At 61.6% G+C, this 13,393-nt stretch overlaps 1 protein-coding gene across 1 annotated transcript; it reads left to right on the top strand.

Moving 5' to 3' along the window:
- The first annotated feature begins 360 nt into the window (after positions 1-360).
- Positions 361-10,550, top strand: NHERF1 (NHERF family PDZ scaffold protein 1). Its single transcript, XM_074889001.1, has 6 exons — positions 361-799; positions 6,962-7,123; positions 7,928-8,081; positions 8,657-8,697; positions 9,250-9,348; positions 9,454-10,550. The coding sequence occupies exons 1-6, from the start codon at positions 407-409 to the stop codon at positions 9,616-9,618; spliced, it is 1,014 nt and encodes a 337-aa protein (XP_074745102.1). The 5' UTR covers positions 361-406; the 3' UTR covers positions 9,619-10,550.
- The last annotated feature ends 2,843 nt before the right edge of the window (positions 10,551-13,393 follow it).

Below are 13,393 nucleotides of genomic sequence, written 5' to 3'. Positions count from 1 at the left end.
CGGAACTCCCCTGCGGTGCCCCCGGGGAGAGGCATAGCGGGGGCTCAGCGGCGGCTGCCCGGCTGGCGGGGCGAGGCGGAGGAGGCCCGGGGGGAGCGGCCGGACCCCCGCGGGAACGCCCCGGCCCCACGGAGCACCGAGGGCACCGAGCGGCGGCCGGCCCGGGACGCCCCGGCGGGGCACAGCCTCATTTGCATAACCCCACCCCTCCGCCATCTTCATTTGCATGACCACGCCCCTCCGTCTCCTTCTTTGGCGGGCCCCGCCCCGCCCCGCCCCGCTATTGGCCGCCGCCCGCCCCGTGCCCCGCCCCCGGGTGTAAGAGCGGCGGGCGCGGGGCGGGCGCGCAGAAGCGGCGCGCGCGGGTGGCGGGACGGGCGGCGGAGCCGCTCCCGCCGCTCCCGCCATGAGCAGCAGCGCGGGGCCCGCGGCGCGACTCTGCCGCCTGGAGCGGGGGCCGGACGGGTACGGCTTCCACCTGCACGGAGAGAAGGGCAAGCCGGGCCAGTTCATCCGGCTGGTGGAGGCGGGCTCGCCGGCCGAGCGCTCGGGGCTGCGGGCCGGGGACCGGCTGCTGGAGGTGGATGGCGAGAACGTGGAGCGGGAGAGCCATCAGCAGGTGGTGGAGCGCATCCGCGCCGCCGCCGGTGCCGTCAGCCTCCTCGTCGTGGATCCGGTGGCCGACGAGCAGCTGCAGAAGCGGGGCGGGACGGGTACCGAGCCCCCCGTGGGCGGCGGGCAGGCGGCCCCGGAGCCGGCGGAGCCCCCGGCGCGGGAGCCCAGCGGCGGCGGTCAGCGGGTAAACGGGCGGCCGGGGGGGGAGCTCGGGCGCTGGAAAGTTTCCGGGGGGTGTCCGGGGCGGGAGGGGTCGGAGCCTTCCGGGACCGGCCGCGGCCCCGGTCGTCGCCATCGGGCCAAGCGAGGGGGAGAAGCAGCCGCTGTGTCTGTCCCGGCCTCCCCCGGGCGCCCTGCGGGGTTTCGCTCTCGGTTCTTTCTTTTTTGTCTTCGCTTTAAACGCGGCTCCCCAGGAGCAACGGGCCTTGCCGCGCCCTGCTGCTTTTCCTATTTTTATTCAATTTTTTTTTTTTTTTTTTTGCTGAACACTTCACCAGCCGTGTTGGCTGACGAGCGGGGACAAGGGGGCACATGGGGCTGTTTGGGCCTATAACCGAGCAACCCCTCGTGTGCCGGAGCCCTTCCGCCCCTCCTTGCGCTGCAGGGCCGGTAAAATGGGGTGAGAAAAGCAACAGGGAGCAAGGGCGGTAGCGAGCTTCGACGTGCAGTAGGGCCCCAGGGCTGGGCTGAGGGTGACCAGCCTTAACCCGCTCCAAAATACAACAGAAAATGCTGTGGCAGTGTGAATTTTCTGGGGGTTGTGACTACAGGTGTCGGTGGCAGTCACTTGTGCCCTGAGCGTGACTGGTCTCTGCGGCAGAGCGGAGATGGCAGAGCCCTTCCCAGTCTGGGGGGACTGATCCTGTCGGTCAGTCGATGCGGACAGACACTTAGTAATTCAGGAATGTCGGCCTTAAGCGGCGTGTGGGAGTTAGCTGTTGCACAAACAAAGCGATGTAGAAAGGTGAGGAATTGAGAAATAGCTGACCTTTCCTGCCCAGAGCGGTTCCTAAGAGACGCTCTGGGCTGACAGAGATAATACTGCTTTTTATTTACCCAGCAAAACCGTGTGTTTGTTGTCACAACAGAGATGTGGATGGGCTTCCCAGGAAGCAGGCTCCTGGTGTCCCCAGGGTGGGGGACCTTTTGGGGAGCTCTTAGGACCTGCTCCCAAAGACCAGCTGCGAAGGGTTGGTGCCGTGAGGCCTTACTGGTGCTGGTGCTGAGCCCCAGGCAGACTTTGGTACCTCACTGAGCTGTTGTCACGCTGGGTTTTGCTGAGGATCAAGTGTTTTTATTAGTTGTGTCTCCTGTTGGACTTTAGCCCGGTGCTGGCTGCCCGTTGCCCCCGGTCAGGCTGATCCCCTGCAGAGCACTGGTCTCATCCCTGCCCAGCTAAACCAGCGCTCCAACACCTTCTTGAGGGGCTTGTTCAGGTGGGGACAACCAGGCTCTGCCCCTGTCACCACCCCACTTGCTCGCTGTCTCCTGTGGCATCCCTGGTCCCTCGGGTCTGGCCCCATGGCGGGCTGTGGTGCTGCCCTGTGTGGGGGGAACGTTCTTGCCCTCCTGTATGTCACCGTGCCAGTGCTCCCTCAGGGCCAGTGAGACCGTCTGCGCTGTGCCTTCCGCTCCCAGATCTCTCCATGGGCTGGGAAAAATAGTAGGGACATAGTTAATGCAGCTCAGGCGAGTCCCCTGCCAGGTTTGGGGGGCTGAGGATGTGCAGTCCCCACGGGGGACAGAGCCCTGATGTGCTGTGGGGTGGTTGCCCGCACACAGGGGCTGTGCTGGCCGGAGCGATGCAAAGGGCCTGGGAAGCTGGAGGTGCCCCACGGGCTTTTGGAGGGGGGTCGTCCTGGCTGGAGGTGCCCCACAGTCTTGGGGGGCAGGCTGGGGGTGCAGCCTGTGCAGTTACTGCGGGCGGTTTCTCTGTGCGGGAGCAGGAAGTGGGTGACACGGGGTGACATTGCTGCACCGCGCCGGACGGTTTCTCAACAGGTAACAGGAAATCTTGTGGCTGGGGGCAGGGCCCGGTGCTCGGGGCAGGAGAGTGAAGATGAGTGGGTTTGGAGACATCACCCCGGCCAGGCGGGGTGGGAAGATCCCGGGCAGGATGCCGAGCCAAACCGGAGCAGGCAGAAAGGGATTTCTCTCCGGCGAGCTGGGAACACACTGGCGTGCCTGTTCTCTGGCTGCTGGTGGGTGCTGCCCCATCCCCCCCAGCCCCGTCCGAGCCCCGCGGGTTGGTGGGATTCCCCCCGGATCGTCATGGTGGGGAGCAGGAGGTTTGCATGTGTCAGAGTCCTGTTTGCTTTATTGGGCTGGACTTGCCTTTATTTACTTAACGAGCCTGGAGACGCTCGCTGCCCGGAGAGCTGGCCAGCAGCACCCGCTCCCTGCCTGGGGCCGAGCAAGGGTTTAACATCTTCCACCTTCGGGCAGGATCCAACCTCTCTTCAAACCCTGCTGAGTCCTGCATGGTTGGGACCCCCCTATGTCGGTGGGCTCAGGCACCCCCATGCTTCCCAGTGCTGGATGTGGGCTGAGGAGGTTTTGGGGGGGTTGTCATGGGGTCCCTTCTCATTCCCGTAAAACCCTGGGTGTGCAAATCCCCCTGATGCTGGGGTGGAGGTTTTGAACCTCCCCGGAGGCACCTGGGGAGCTGATCTGTGCACCCTTCTTCCACAGCGCTGTGCCAGCGAGGTGACAGTTTTACACCCCCAAGGCTGGCCCCAGTTCCCGGGCCCTGTGGGGACTGTCCCCAGGGCTCGGTCGGTTGGGAGCTGTGACAGCTTGTCCTCCCCCCGCCTGCATTTCCGGAGTCTTCAGCTGCTGGGGAGTGTCATGAGAAAGTTTCATGCAAACTGCACGGCGTTAGTGGAACAGCACCAGCAGCTGGCAGCCCAGTGCCCTGGCATGGGCTGGGGCTGCTTTTACCAGGGCAAGGCTTTTGCTACCAGTCCTGGGCTTCCCTCTTGCAAATTTAGTGCTAAATTAGAGCCCTCCCTGCCAGCAGTGCTCATCCCTCCTTGTAAAAGCTGGTGAGCCTCCCAGGGCTGGGTTTTGGGGTGTAACAGGGAGCAGATCCCTCCATTTGGGAACATTGCGCTGGGGGTAGCTGGTGTCTAATTAGGAAATGAATTAAATTTCCTCTCAAGGCAGCTGCATGAAAAGCAGCTCCAGTCAAATGGGACGTGACGGGGATGCTGTGAGGAGGCTGCTTTGCATCCCCTTTGTATGAAGCCCGAATGCGTGCGCCAGATTTCAGGACCCATGTGAATTTGCTGGCCCAGGCGTCCTCAGAGCTGTTGTGTTTCTCTTTGACTAACCGGGAATGCTGCTGCTGATGGGCTTGTTGCTGCTTGTAGGGCTGTGGGGAGTTTCCTGGGATTTGGGGCTTCAAAAGCTGTCCTGAAATTGCTGTTGGGGGGTTGGGAGCGGGTCCTGGCACACCATGTGGTTGGGGTCCCCACATTACTGGGGCCACTGGTCCAGCTGGGTGGCTGTAGGTCCTGGGAGGGATGGTCCAGCATGATCCTGGAGGGAGAAATATCTGGAGGTGCCCCAAGTCCCATTTTGGGGCAGGAATAGGGATGTGATGCTACTGAGCTCCCCATACCGAGTGGGCATATCTGTGGGCAGGAGATGTCCCTCTGCCACCCTTGGGTGCAGAGGAGAGGGGCAGCATGGGATGCCCATGCCGGGTGCTGAGTCCCACTTCCCCCGCTGCCCTCCCCGCTGGAGATTGTTATGGCTCGTAACAAGGCTCTGCTGGCTAATCCATGCCCCAGCGCGGCGTTGGAGGAGAGGACACAAAAGCTCATAGAAAATAGGGGCGTTTTCATTTTCCTGCTATCCAGCTCCCGGCCCCGCAGCTGTGGGGCTTCTCCTTATCCCCTGTGTCGACCCCAAACCTCTCACTTGGAGTCCCTTCTGGCCAGGGGGACTTTGGGGCTGGAGGGGTGCCCTGCTGCAGGGTGCTCACCCATGGATGGGCAGGATATGGCCGCTGGAGGATCAGATGTATTTATATTTTTCTCCCGGGGAGGCAGAATGGTGGCTGCCTGCAGGGTTTCTGCAGGCACGAGGGATTTGGGGAGGGTGAAGGCAGCCTGGCACACTGGGCTGGAGGAGCTTTCAGCCACTGGCAGGGGGATGCTGGGGGGGCCGGGTCACAGCTTGGCCGGGCTGCCCTCACCCCGGGTGCTCCTGCCTTCGCTGCTGCCTTTGAGGACTTGGTGCCTCCCTCGCTGCCATGACCTGTCCCCCTGCCCTGAGGCATCTGTCCGTCCTGCACGGCCATTCCCCCCCAACTCATGGCCCCAGTGTCTCGGGGAGCCTGGGCTGCCGGGGCTTTGTTGGTACGAATGGAAGCAAAGTCCTCCCTCCTCCTCCTCCTCGCCTGGGAGCGCTGCCAGCACGGCTTGCCGGGTGCTCCCTCCGGCTTTGTCCCAAGCTATCGGCGTGGAGCAACCCCGTGGTGCTGCCAAGGGCGCCGGGAGCGTGGGTGCTCACAGAGCCCGATCCCCCTTTCTGGGGCTGGGCCAGGGCAGGGACCCGTGGAGGTGCTGCCTTCCTCCAGGCTCCACCAGCTCCTGCGTTTTGGCCTTGTTTTGGGGCTTCCCTGTCCCCACCCTCACTAGGCATTGCTGCCTGGGGTGGCAGGTGCAGTTGCAGCAGCCCGGGCACCCCGTGAACCTGCTGCCACCCAGGCACGGGGACCAGGGCAGAGCCCACAGCCCCGGGGAGAGGACCGAGGGGTGGCCGGGATGAAGTCAAGATGCCGCAATCCTCCACCCAGCCAGGGAACCCACTGCCAGTCTGTGGAGGAGACACCACCAGCTCCTCGGGGCACAGCTGTGCTGTTGCACCAGACATTGCCGAGCCACGGGCGGAGCAGGTCCTGCGTGGCTGCCAGCGCTGTGCCATCCCCGGCTCACCTTCGCTCCCCGGCAGACGTGTGTCTCCCTCCCCGGGGCGTTGGTGAGTGGTGCTGGGGCAACAGCCGACCTCGACCCTGCAGGAAGACGTTGTGCAAGAGGACAGGGGTTTTATTGCAGCGTTGGGCTTAGCGATTTGCAAATGCGTCACCCTGGCCCATGCAGGACCCTGTGCCACCACAGGGCTGCCAGATGTGGGGTGCCAGCACCCCAAAGATCAGGCTTTCCAGGCAGGGGACAGAGGGATTTCGTAGCAAGAAGTGTGTGCTGTACAGGGGGTAAAGAGCAGCACGGTGCAGGTGTGGTAGGGGACATTCCTGCAGTGTGTGTCCCCAGTGATGCTATGGGCACCAAAGGAGAAAAAACAATCTCAGAAGAAAGAATAAATAATAACTCTCCCCTGGTGAGGAGTATTTCAGGAGCTTGAGCGTGGTTTGGCTGCTGGGAGAGCCCTACCAAAGCCCAGGAGCTGGAGGTCAAGGCAGGATCAAACCATTTTATATATAAGTATGTAAAAGTGGTGTCTGGGTGCTGGGGTCAGAGCGGATCTGACGCTGCTGCGTGCAGGGCCCAGTTCATGTTGCCTGGTTCCTCTGATGCTTCCCGCTGCTCAGTTTGGGGAATTGTGCTGCTGATGGGCTCGTGGGGGGCCGGCTGCAGGGCCGTGGCTGCCCCAGTCGCATTCCCCAGCTCTGGGTGCTGGCGGATCCACAGGTCCTGGGGTGAAACTGGGCGCAGACGAGCTGGGTGTTGCCGTGAACGTCCCACGTTGTGCTGTCCTGGTCGAGCTGGTTTCTCTGTTTTGCAATCGCAGAGGGTCGTGCCGGGGCATTGGGGTGCCTCAGCATCGGGGCTGCTCCCTCTGGATCCCAGCTGCCTGCCCAAGCCCCGTGTGCCCCTTCCCTGCTGTTAACGGCTGTGGGGTGCTTTGGGGTGGGGGGTCCTGCTGGTCCCATGGCTGGGTTTGCCGTGGTGGGGGGCTGCAGCTTGCAAGGGGGTGATGGAGGGGACCTGCACCAGTGGCTGAGACTGCTCCAGTAGCAGAGGCTTCCCATGTGGGATGGGGTGGGGGTGCTTCCCAGCAGCCTGGGCTGTGTTTCCTCCTCCACCTTCATGTGGCAGTTGCAATCCTGATCCCAAAAGGAAGAGCGTGGTCTTGGGACAGACATAACAACATGTTTCTTTAACAATTTGCTGCAATTAGTGTGCCCTGCACCTAACTAATTAAGTAGAGCCTGGGTTCGCAGAGTGTTTTGGCACCCTGTGTCCCAACTCAAGGTGCAGGTGGCCACCTGGGGATGGTGTCCCTGCCACCCAAGCAGCTGTTCGGTGATCCTGGTGCTGTCCCTGGCTGTCGGGGGGGGGTCTGGGAGCAGCTTTCCCACAGGCTGTCCCTGTTGCAGGAGGAGCTGCGGCCTCGGCTATGCCGCATGAAGAAGGGCCCCAACGGCTATGGCTTCAACCTGCACAGCGACAAGAGCCGCCCGGGGCAGTACGTGCGTGCCGTTGACCCCGACTCGCCGGCTGAGGCAGCGGGGCTGGCCCCCCAGGACCGCATCATCGAGGTATGCTGGGGCAGGGAGGGTGTTCCCGAAAAGCTCAGCGCTCCCTCGCATCCTGGTGCCTGGGAGGGAGGTGCCCTTTGCCGGGACGGTGCGTGGTGTCCCCGGTGCTGGCAGTGATTCACGGCGCAGCTGCCTGACCCGTGCCAGCCTGTCAGTCCCCACCCAGGGGTGCAGCCGGGTGGGTGGCAGGGAGCAGCACTGCAGAGGGCTCTGGCTGAGCACTAATTAGCTGGCTGTGAGTGAAGTGACAGTAGCACTGTCCCCTGCCTGGAGCAGGAGTGTCCCTGGGCTGTCCCTGGGGTGGGGCAGGCTGAGGACAAGGTGCGTGATGGCCCCAAGCCCTGCTGCCAGCCGTGACCGGGGTGGGGACAGGGTTTGTGCCAGGCGGGATGGTGGCCCAGGCAGGCAAGGATCAGCTGAGCTCCAGCCCTGCTGCTCACCGGGGCGTGGGGCTGCTGCCTTGTTTGGGGTGAAGCTTTGGGGTGTCCAGGGACCGTTCCATGGGCCGAGGGCTTTGTGCCTTTCCCGTGCTGCCCCTGCAGCCCCGAGTCCGTGCTCCGCCAGGCGCTCCCTGCCAGCTTTGCCCGTACGATGCTGTGCTAATCACTCAGAGGAAAATCTGCTTTTAATGAGGTTTTGCTGGCTTCAGCGCTAATCTCTGAGAGCTGCAGATACCTGCGGGGACTGTGGGGTGGCCGTACTGGGGCTGTGACTGGTACTAAGGCTGGTGTCTGGCCTCTCTGTGGAGCTCCTGAGGGATAGATGTCCCCTGGTCCCAGTGGTGACGTGGTGCCATGCCCGCAGGTGAACGGGGTATGCATGGAGGGCAAGCAGCACGCCGACGTGGTGGCAGCCATCAAGGCGGGCGGTGATGAGACCAGGCTGCTGGTGGTGGACATCCTCACGGATGAGTTCTTCAAGAAATGCAAGGTGGTGCCCTCTGAGGAGCACCTGGCAGGTGGGCAGGGGGCTGTGCTGCAGGGAGCGGGGTTTGTGCCACCTTGTCACCAAACCTGGGGGTGCTGGGGGAGTGTCTGAGGGGTGGGGATCTCATCACCCTGGGGCCAAACAGGGTGACCCAGCCTTGGCATCTCCCTGCCTGCCTGAGGGCCCCATGCCGGGGCAGTGGGGCTGACGTGGGCTCTGGGGGAGGGCAGGTTTATGGCCCTGGGTTGCACTTTGGCAGGGTTTATGGCTCAGGGAGCAAACAGGCAGCAGCCGCCCTTCGCTCTCCTCCACAGCCTCGGCTCAGCCGTGGCCCCCCCTCGCTGCTGTCACAGTGGTCCCCGGGAGGACGGGGGGGTCTCACTGGGCTCCGTGTCATGGCTGTCATCATGGTGATGTGCTGGTGCCCAGCAGCAACCCACCCTGTGCTGTGGGGATGGCTGCAAGGGGTGGGTTAAAAAACTTGGGACCTGGCCAGTGCTGGGTGAGCGCTGGCCACGCGCAGCCTTTGCCGGGCACTGCTGTGCCCGTTGGCGAGGGCGCAGAGCAAACGCGTCCTCACCCAGCGCCCGTGTCCTCCCCCTGCAGGTCCCTTGCCGGAACCAGTTGCCAATGGCGATATAGGGAAGGTAAGAGAGCCTCGTCTTCCTTTCATCCCATCTGTGCCACTCTCCAGGCAGGGACCCTGCCTGTTTAGGTGTCCCCTCTGCCCATGGGTGGGTGGTGCCACCAGGGACCACAGTGCTCCCAGGCTGCCACACAAGAGTAGGTGCCACTGGGAAGGGGACTGGGAGCTGGTGTCCCTCCAGGAAGGGGGTTGTTTGTGGGGCTGAATTCACAGAGGTGGCTGCAATGCCTGCCTTCCTCCTCTTCCTCCTCCATCCTCATGATGTTGCAGGGCTGGGAGCCCTCGTGCTGCTGCAGGAAAGTAGCATCCAGCTCTGCAGCCGCCCTCCTCCTCCTCCTCCCGCTAAAGCCAGGGCAGCCAAGCTGGGGTTTAATCCTTTCCCTCCCCGGGTGGGGAGCGCTGGAGGTATTTATGAGCCTGGAGCTCGCAGGGGATTACGTGTAGTGAGGACAGAATTCACAGCCCCCCAGGTGGGAGTCACAACTCGGGGGCTGTTCCCAAACCCCAGGGTTGGAGCTGCCCTGCTCATGCTCACTCCCTGCTCCCCCCGCAGGAAGACGGCAGAGAGCCGCGGTCCAGCTCGGTGTCCGAGTGCCCGTCCAGCCCCGGGCCGCTGGCCGTGTCCCCCGACTCCGGCGAGACCCACAGCGAGGTAGGGCTGGGGATGCCAGGGGGAGGCAGTGGCTGGAAAGTGAGCCCCCACTGTGGGGCTGTCCCAGGGGGCACGGCAGGGCTGACACAGCCTCTCACCCCCCAGGCTGACACACAGGAGGGTGACAAGCGCCATTCGGCACCCGGCTCCCTCCTGGACCTCGACATCCCGCTGGCGGTGGCCAAGGAGCGGGCACACCAGAAGCGAACCAGCAAGCGGGCACCCCAGATGGACTGGAGCAAGAAAAACGAACTGTTCAGCAACCTGTGAAGGCTCTGGGGCGGGGGTGAGGGTCTTCTGGCCCCCCCCCCAGCCTCACACCCACCTCTCCTGCATCCCCCTCCTCCCCACCATGGGTTCCCAGCAGGGATGCGGGGCTGCTCCCCACCATCCTGACCTGAGCGATGGGGCTGGGTGGCCAGTGAGCATCCCCACAGCAGGGTCCTGGCCTAGAGAGAGCTGTGGGGGGGGGATCCTGGGGGTGCCCCCTCCTGTGACCCCATCCCTGGGTGCTCCTCCAGCCCTGCCTTGAAGCCCTGCATACCCTGGTAGGCACAAGCAGGGGTTTGAGGGGGGGGGATCAAGGATTTGGGGTGGCCCAATGCCCAACGCTTACTGTTCCCTGGTTCTTCCCCCACCTCAAACTCCATCCCCATTTGAGCCGCCCCCCCCTTAAACTGCCCTTTAACTGCAAAACCTGAGGCTTTTAGTGACTCTTAGCAAACCTCACCTGCCTGGCCACTGACCACAGTGATTCCTCCCCAAGGGGGTTTGCCCCCTGCCTGGCAAGCTCCGTCCGTGATGACTCTGTCCCTTTGCCCTTCCAGCTGCAGGGAGGGACATGGGTGCCCAGCACGGTGGGGAGCCCCCAGCACCCTGCCCCCGGGGCTATTCTAGGAGAGGAGAGGGTGTCCGGGGCCAGTGCAGCAAGCAATAATCATCTCCTTTGCTCCCGCTCACTCCTGGAGACGGAGCTGATCAGGGTTTGAATCTGACAGTGTTTATTTTAAAGGCTTCTAATAGACTCTTCTTTTTTTCCAAAATAGGAGTTTTCCAATCACACTGGTTTTTTAAAAAAAAAAAAAGTATTTTGTGGAAATTCTTCCTGTGGATGTTTTGTTTCCATGTGTTGCGATCGGGTGGTGTTGTACTGTCAAGCTCAAGAGAAATTCTGTTTACTGGAATAAACCTTCCTGACTTCACCTGTGCGGTTTGAGGGTAAATCCTTCTGAAGCCTGAGGGTGTGCAGGGGCTTGTCGAGGTCTTGCTGTGCCACGGGAGCTGGGGGAAGGGATGTCCCAGTGATGGGGGACACTGGCGCTGGTTTGGGTGCCCCTTGGCACCTGGTGGGGCCAGGCTGGGGGGGTCGGGGAGGGACTGGCTGGTCCCAGTGTGGGTTAATGCCTTGGGGTGATTAAAGGGCTCTAATCCCCCGGGGAGTGTGTGTGGGGAGGGGTGATGAAAGGCTCTAATCTGCATCTGCTGGCCTGGTTGGAGGGTGGCAGCTCTACCAGGGGCAGCCAAAATCTGCCCCCAGCCCTGCTGGGGGGGTTTGGGGTGAGCCTGAGCCCTGAGGTTACATCCTGGACTGGGGGAAGGCAGGGGGGAGTGGCAGGGTGAGGGTTGCTTGTCCCACTAAATTGATGGATCTTAGCCCTGTCTGGGGAGCAAAGGGGAGGAGAGCAGGGCCAGGGGGTGTTTCAAAATGGGGGGGCACAGCACAGTGGGGCCGGGATGCCCCCAGGCTCCTGCCCCCAGGCTCCTGCCACCAGGCTCCTGCCACCCTGCCCCTTTCCCAGGGCTCTTTTTAAGCTCCTATTGGGCAGTTTATACAAGGCCAAGCTCAGCCCTGGTGCTGCAGCGGGCGAGCGTGGGGGCACGCTGGGCTGCGGTGGCTCAGCAGGGCCGGGCTGGTGGCACCTCAGCTGCACTGGGGAGGGGGGATGGATGGCGGCTTCCCAGGGCCAAGGCAGGGCTTGTGCTCTCAGCAGGGGCCATGGCATGCTGTGGACCTATAGCCCTGGCCTCTGCTCGCCATCTTCGCTTCCACTGCTTCTGCACGCTCCTGTTTTGTGCTCCAAACCCCCAGACAAGCTCCTCTACCTGAGCAGGAGTGGTCACAGAGGTCTGCAGCTTCAATGACAACCAAGTGACAAAGTGCCACCACATCTGCAGGGGATGTGCAGGCTGCACTACCCCCTGGAAGCTGGGGGAGCCCATTTCAACCTGCCTCATCCTCCACAATCAAGTCCTCTGGGGTGGTGCTGCTGAGCAGAGGTGAGCCCCTGTCCCTTTTTCCCACCCTCACCCCCTTGGGGCAAGCAGGGTGTCCCTGCCTGGGCTGGGGGGGCCCACACAGGGCAGGAGTGGGGCCACCCCGCAGGCCCCAGGAGCATCTTTTGCCTCTTTGCCCAGTCGGAGCAGCCTGGGGGACTGGTTCGCTGTGGGAATCCTGGTTGAGAGCTGCTGGGACCCCCCCCACCCCCGGGGGAGGGCTGTAGCTCAGGGACAGACTCAACTTTGTTTTGGGTTGCCAGGGTGAAGGCTTTTCCCAGCCGCCCATGGAGGAGGGGAGCATGCCGGCGTTGCCGGGGGACCAGGGATGCCAAGCAGGGCACTCGCTGGCTCCGGAGCAACCGGCCGGGCACAGGCAGCCGCAGAGGGGCTGGGGAGGGCAGCACAATTTCACCATGCCCCCTCATCCCTGGCAAGATTAAAAAAGATTATTTTTCCCACCTTGGTCCCTTTTTAGGGGAGCAAGTCTGACCCCAGCTACATCTCTCCTGCCAGTCAACCTTGCTCCTCTGGCAGAGGGATGAAACACTCCACGGAAGGACCAGAGAGCCAGCAGCTCACCCGGCAGGTTCTGCAAATCTCAGTCTGGGGGACAGAATCCATCCCTGCCTGCAGCAGGTGACTGAGAGCAGGAGGATTAGTAGCCCTTGTCATGGTAATCCCAGCTGGAAGTAGAGCCGCTCTTCATTTTATTACCACACTAAGCTTTCGCTACAACTAAATCCACGCTAAATACTTGTTTAAAATACCATGATATGCTGTTCCCACACTTGGTTTTAATATTAGTTACAGGAATGATGTATTTAAATTAACTAAAATTGGAAAACTAAAACCCCCAGGTCCTAAAAATACAGGTACACCAACACTAAAAATTCCACAGTCTACCAATAAAAACATCCTTGGGCAAATCTGAAAGCTATTACCTGATACTGCATAATTGGAACAAAGAATTTCTGGTCTAGAATTAGCCATCATGGCTGCTATTACAGGGGGAAAACACACAGGAGCGCCAGTTATCCTCCTTACCTTCTGTCCTCTCTTCTCAGCAAGCTTCCCTGCTGTGGAGAGCAGCTGCGTAGGGCAGGGAAGGTCAGGCTAAATAACTGCATTAAAAAGTCTGTCCAGTGGGAGTCAGGCAAGTGCTGCCTCTTCAGCCACAGATCTCGGTCACAGCGGAGGCCAGCTGGCTAGTTCCTGTCCTAAATATATCAGCCTCCAGTAAGAGGTGTTTTCCCACCCCATTGATCTTACTAGAGAGCAGTGAACGGAGCCCCCAGGCTCAGCAGAGCAAGTCCTGAGCTCCTTGAAGCAGGGGATCATTATTCTGTCTTATTTCAGTTGTGTTCTCCTCCTCCTTGCGTTCATAAAAGCAGCCTGGTAAAATGAAGGGCGATACCCCTTCACCGATGGCCTGAGGTTTCCAGGTCCAAAGCACGGCCCTGAAACTCAAGGGGTTTTGTCTCAGCAGCCTCCTGCAGCTGCCAGTCCCACCGTTACGCAGCGATCGTGGCGAGGCTCTGCTCTAGTCTCGCTCAGATGATATCAGTAATTTTCATCGTGTTAACTTGCCCTTTGGCTGGGCTCACCCACACTTCCAGGACCCAGCAGTGCCCCCCCTGCAACCCACCACACCCCAGAAAATAGGGTTCAAAGAGTCTCTGCTGTCCTTTACAACTTCTAACCACCTTTTGAGCAGCCAAAGTGAGCAGCTAAGCCTCACTGCTCCCAGATCACGCTCGGACACCTCAGA

The sequence above is a fragment of the Strix uralensis genome, chromosome 19 (genome assembly GCF_047716275.1).
Source record: "Strix uralensis isolate ZFMK-TIS-50842 chromosome 19, bStrUra1, whole genome shotgun sequence".
NCBI classification, from domain to species: Eukaryota; Metazoa; Chordata; class Aves; order Strigiformes; family Strigidae; genus Strix; species Strix uralensis.
The sequence above is the reverse complement of the archived record's forward strand: the minus strand, read 5'-3'. Positions and strand labels throughout refer to the sequence as shown.

Excerpts from the sequence above, each read along its gene's own strand:
- NHERF1 (XM_074889001.1), top strand. The coding sequence starts at position 407 with ATGAGCAGCAGCGCGGGGCCCGCGGCGCGACTCTGCCGCCTGGAGCGG. Across the intron at positions 800-6,961 it reads CCAGCGGCGGCGGTCAGCGG|GAGGAGCTGCGGCCTCGGCT; the intron begins GTAAACGGGCGG and ends TCCCTGTTGCAG. Across the intron at positions 8,698-9,249 it reads CCAATGGCGATATAGGGAAG|GAAGACGGCAGAGAGCCGCG; the intron begins GTAAGAGAGCCT and ends CTCCCCCCGCAG.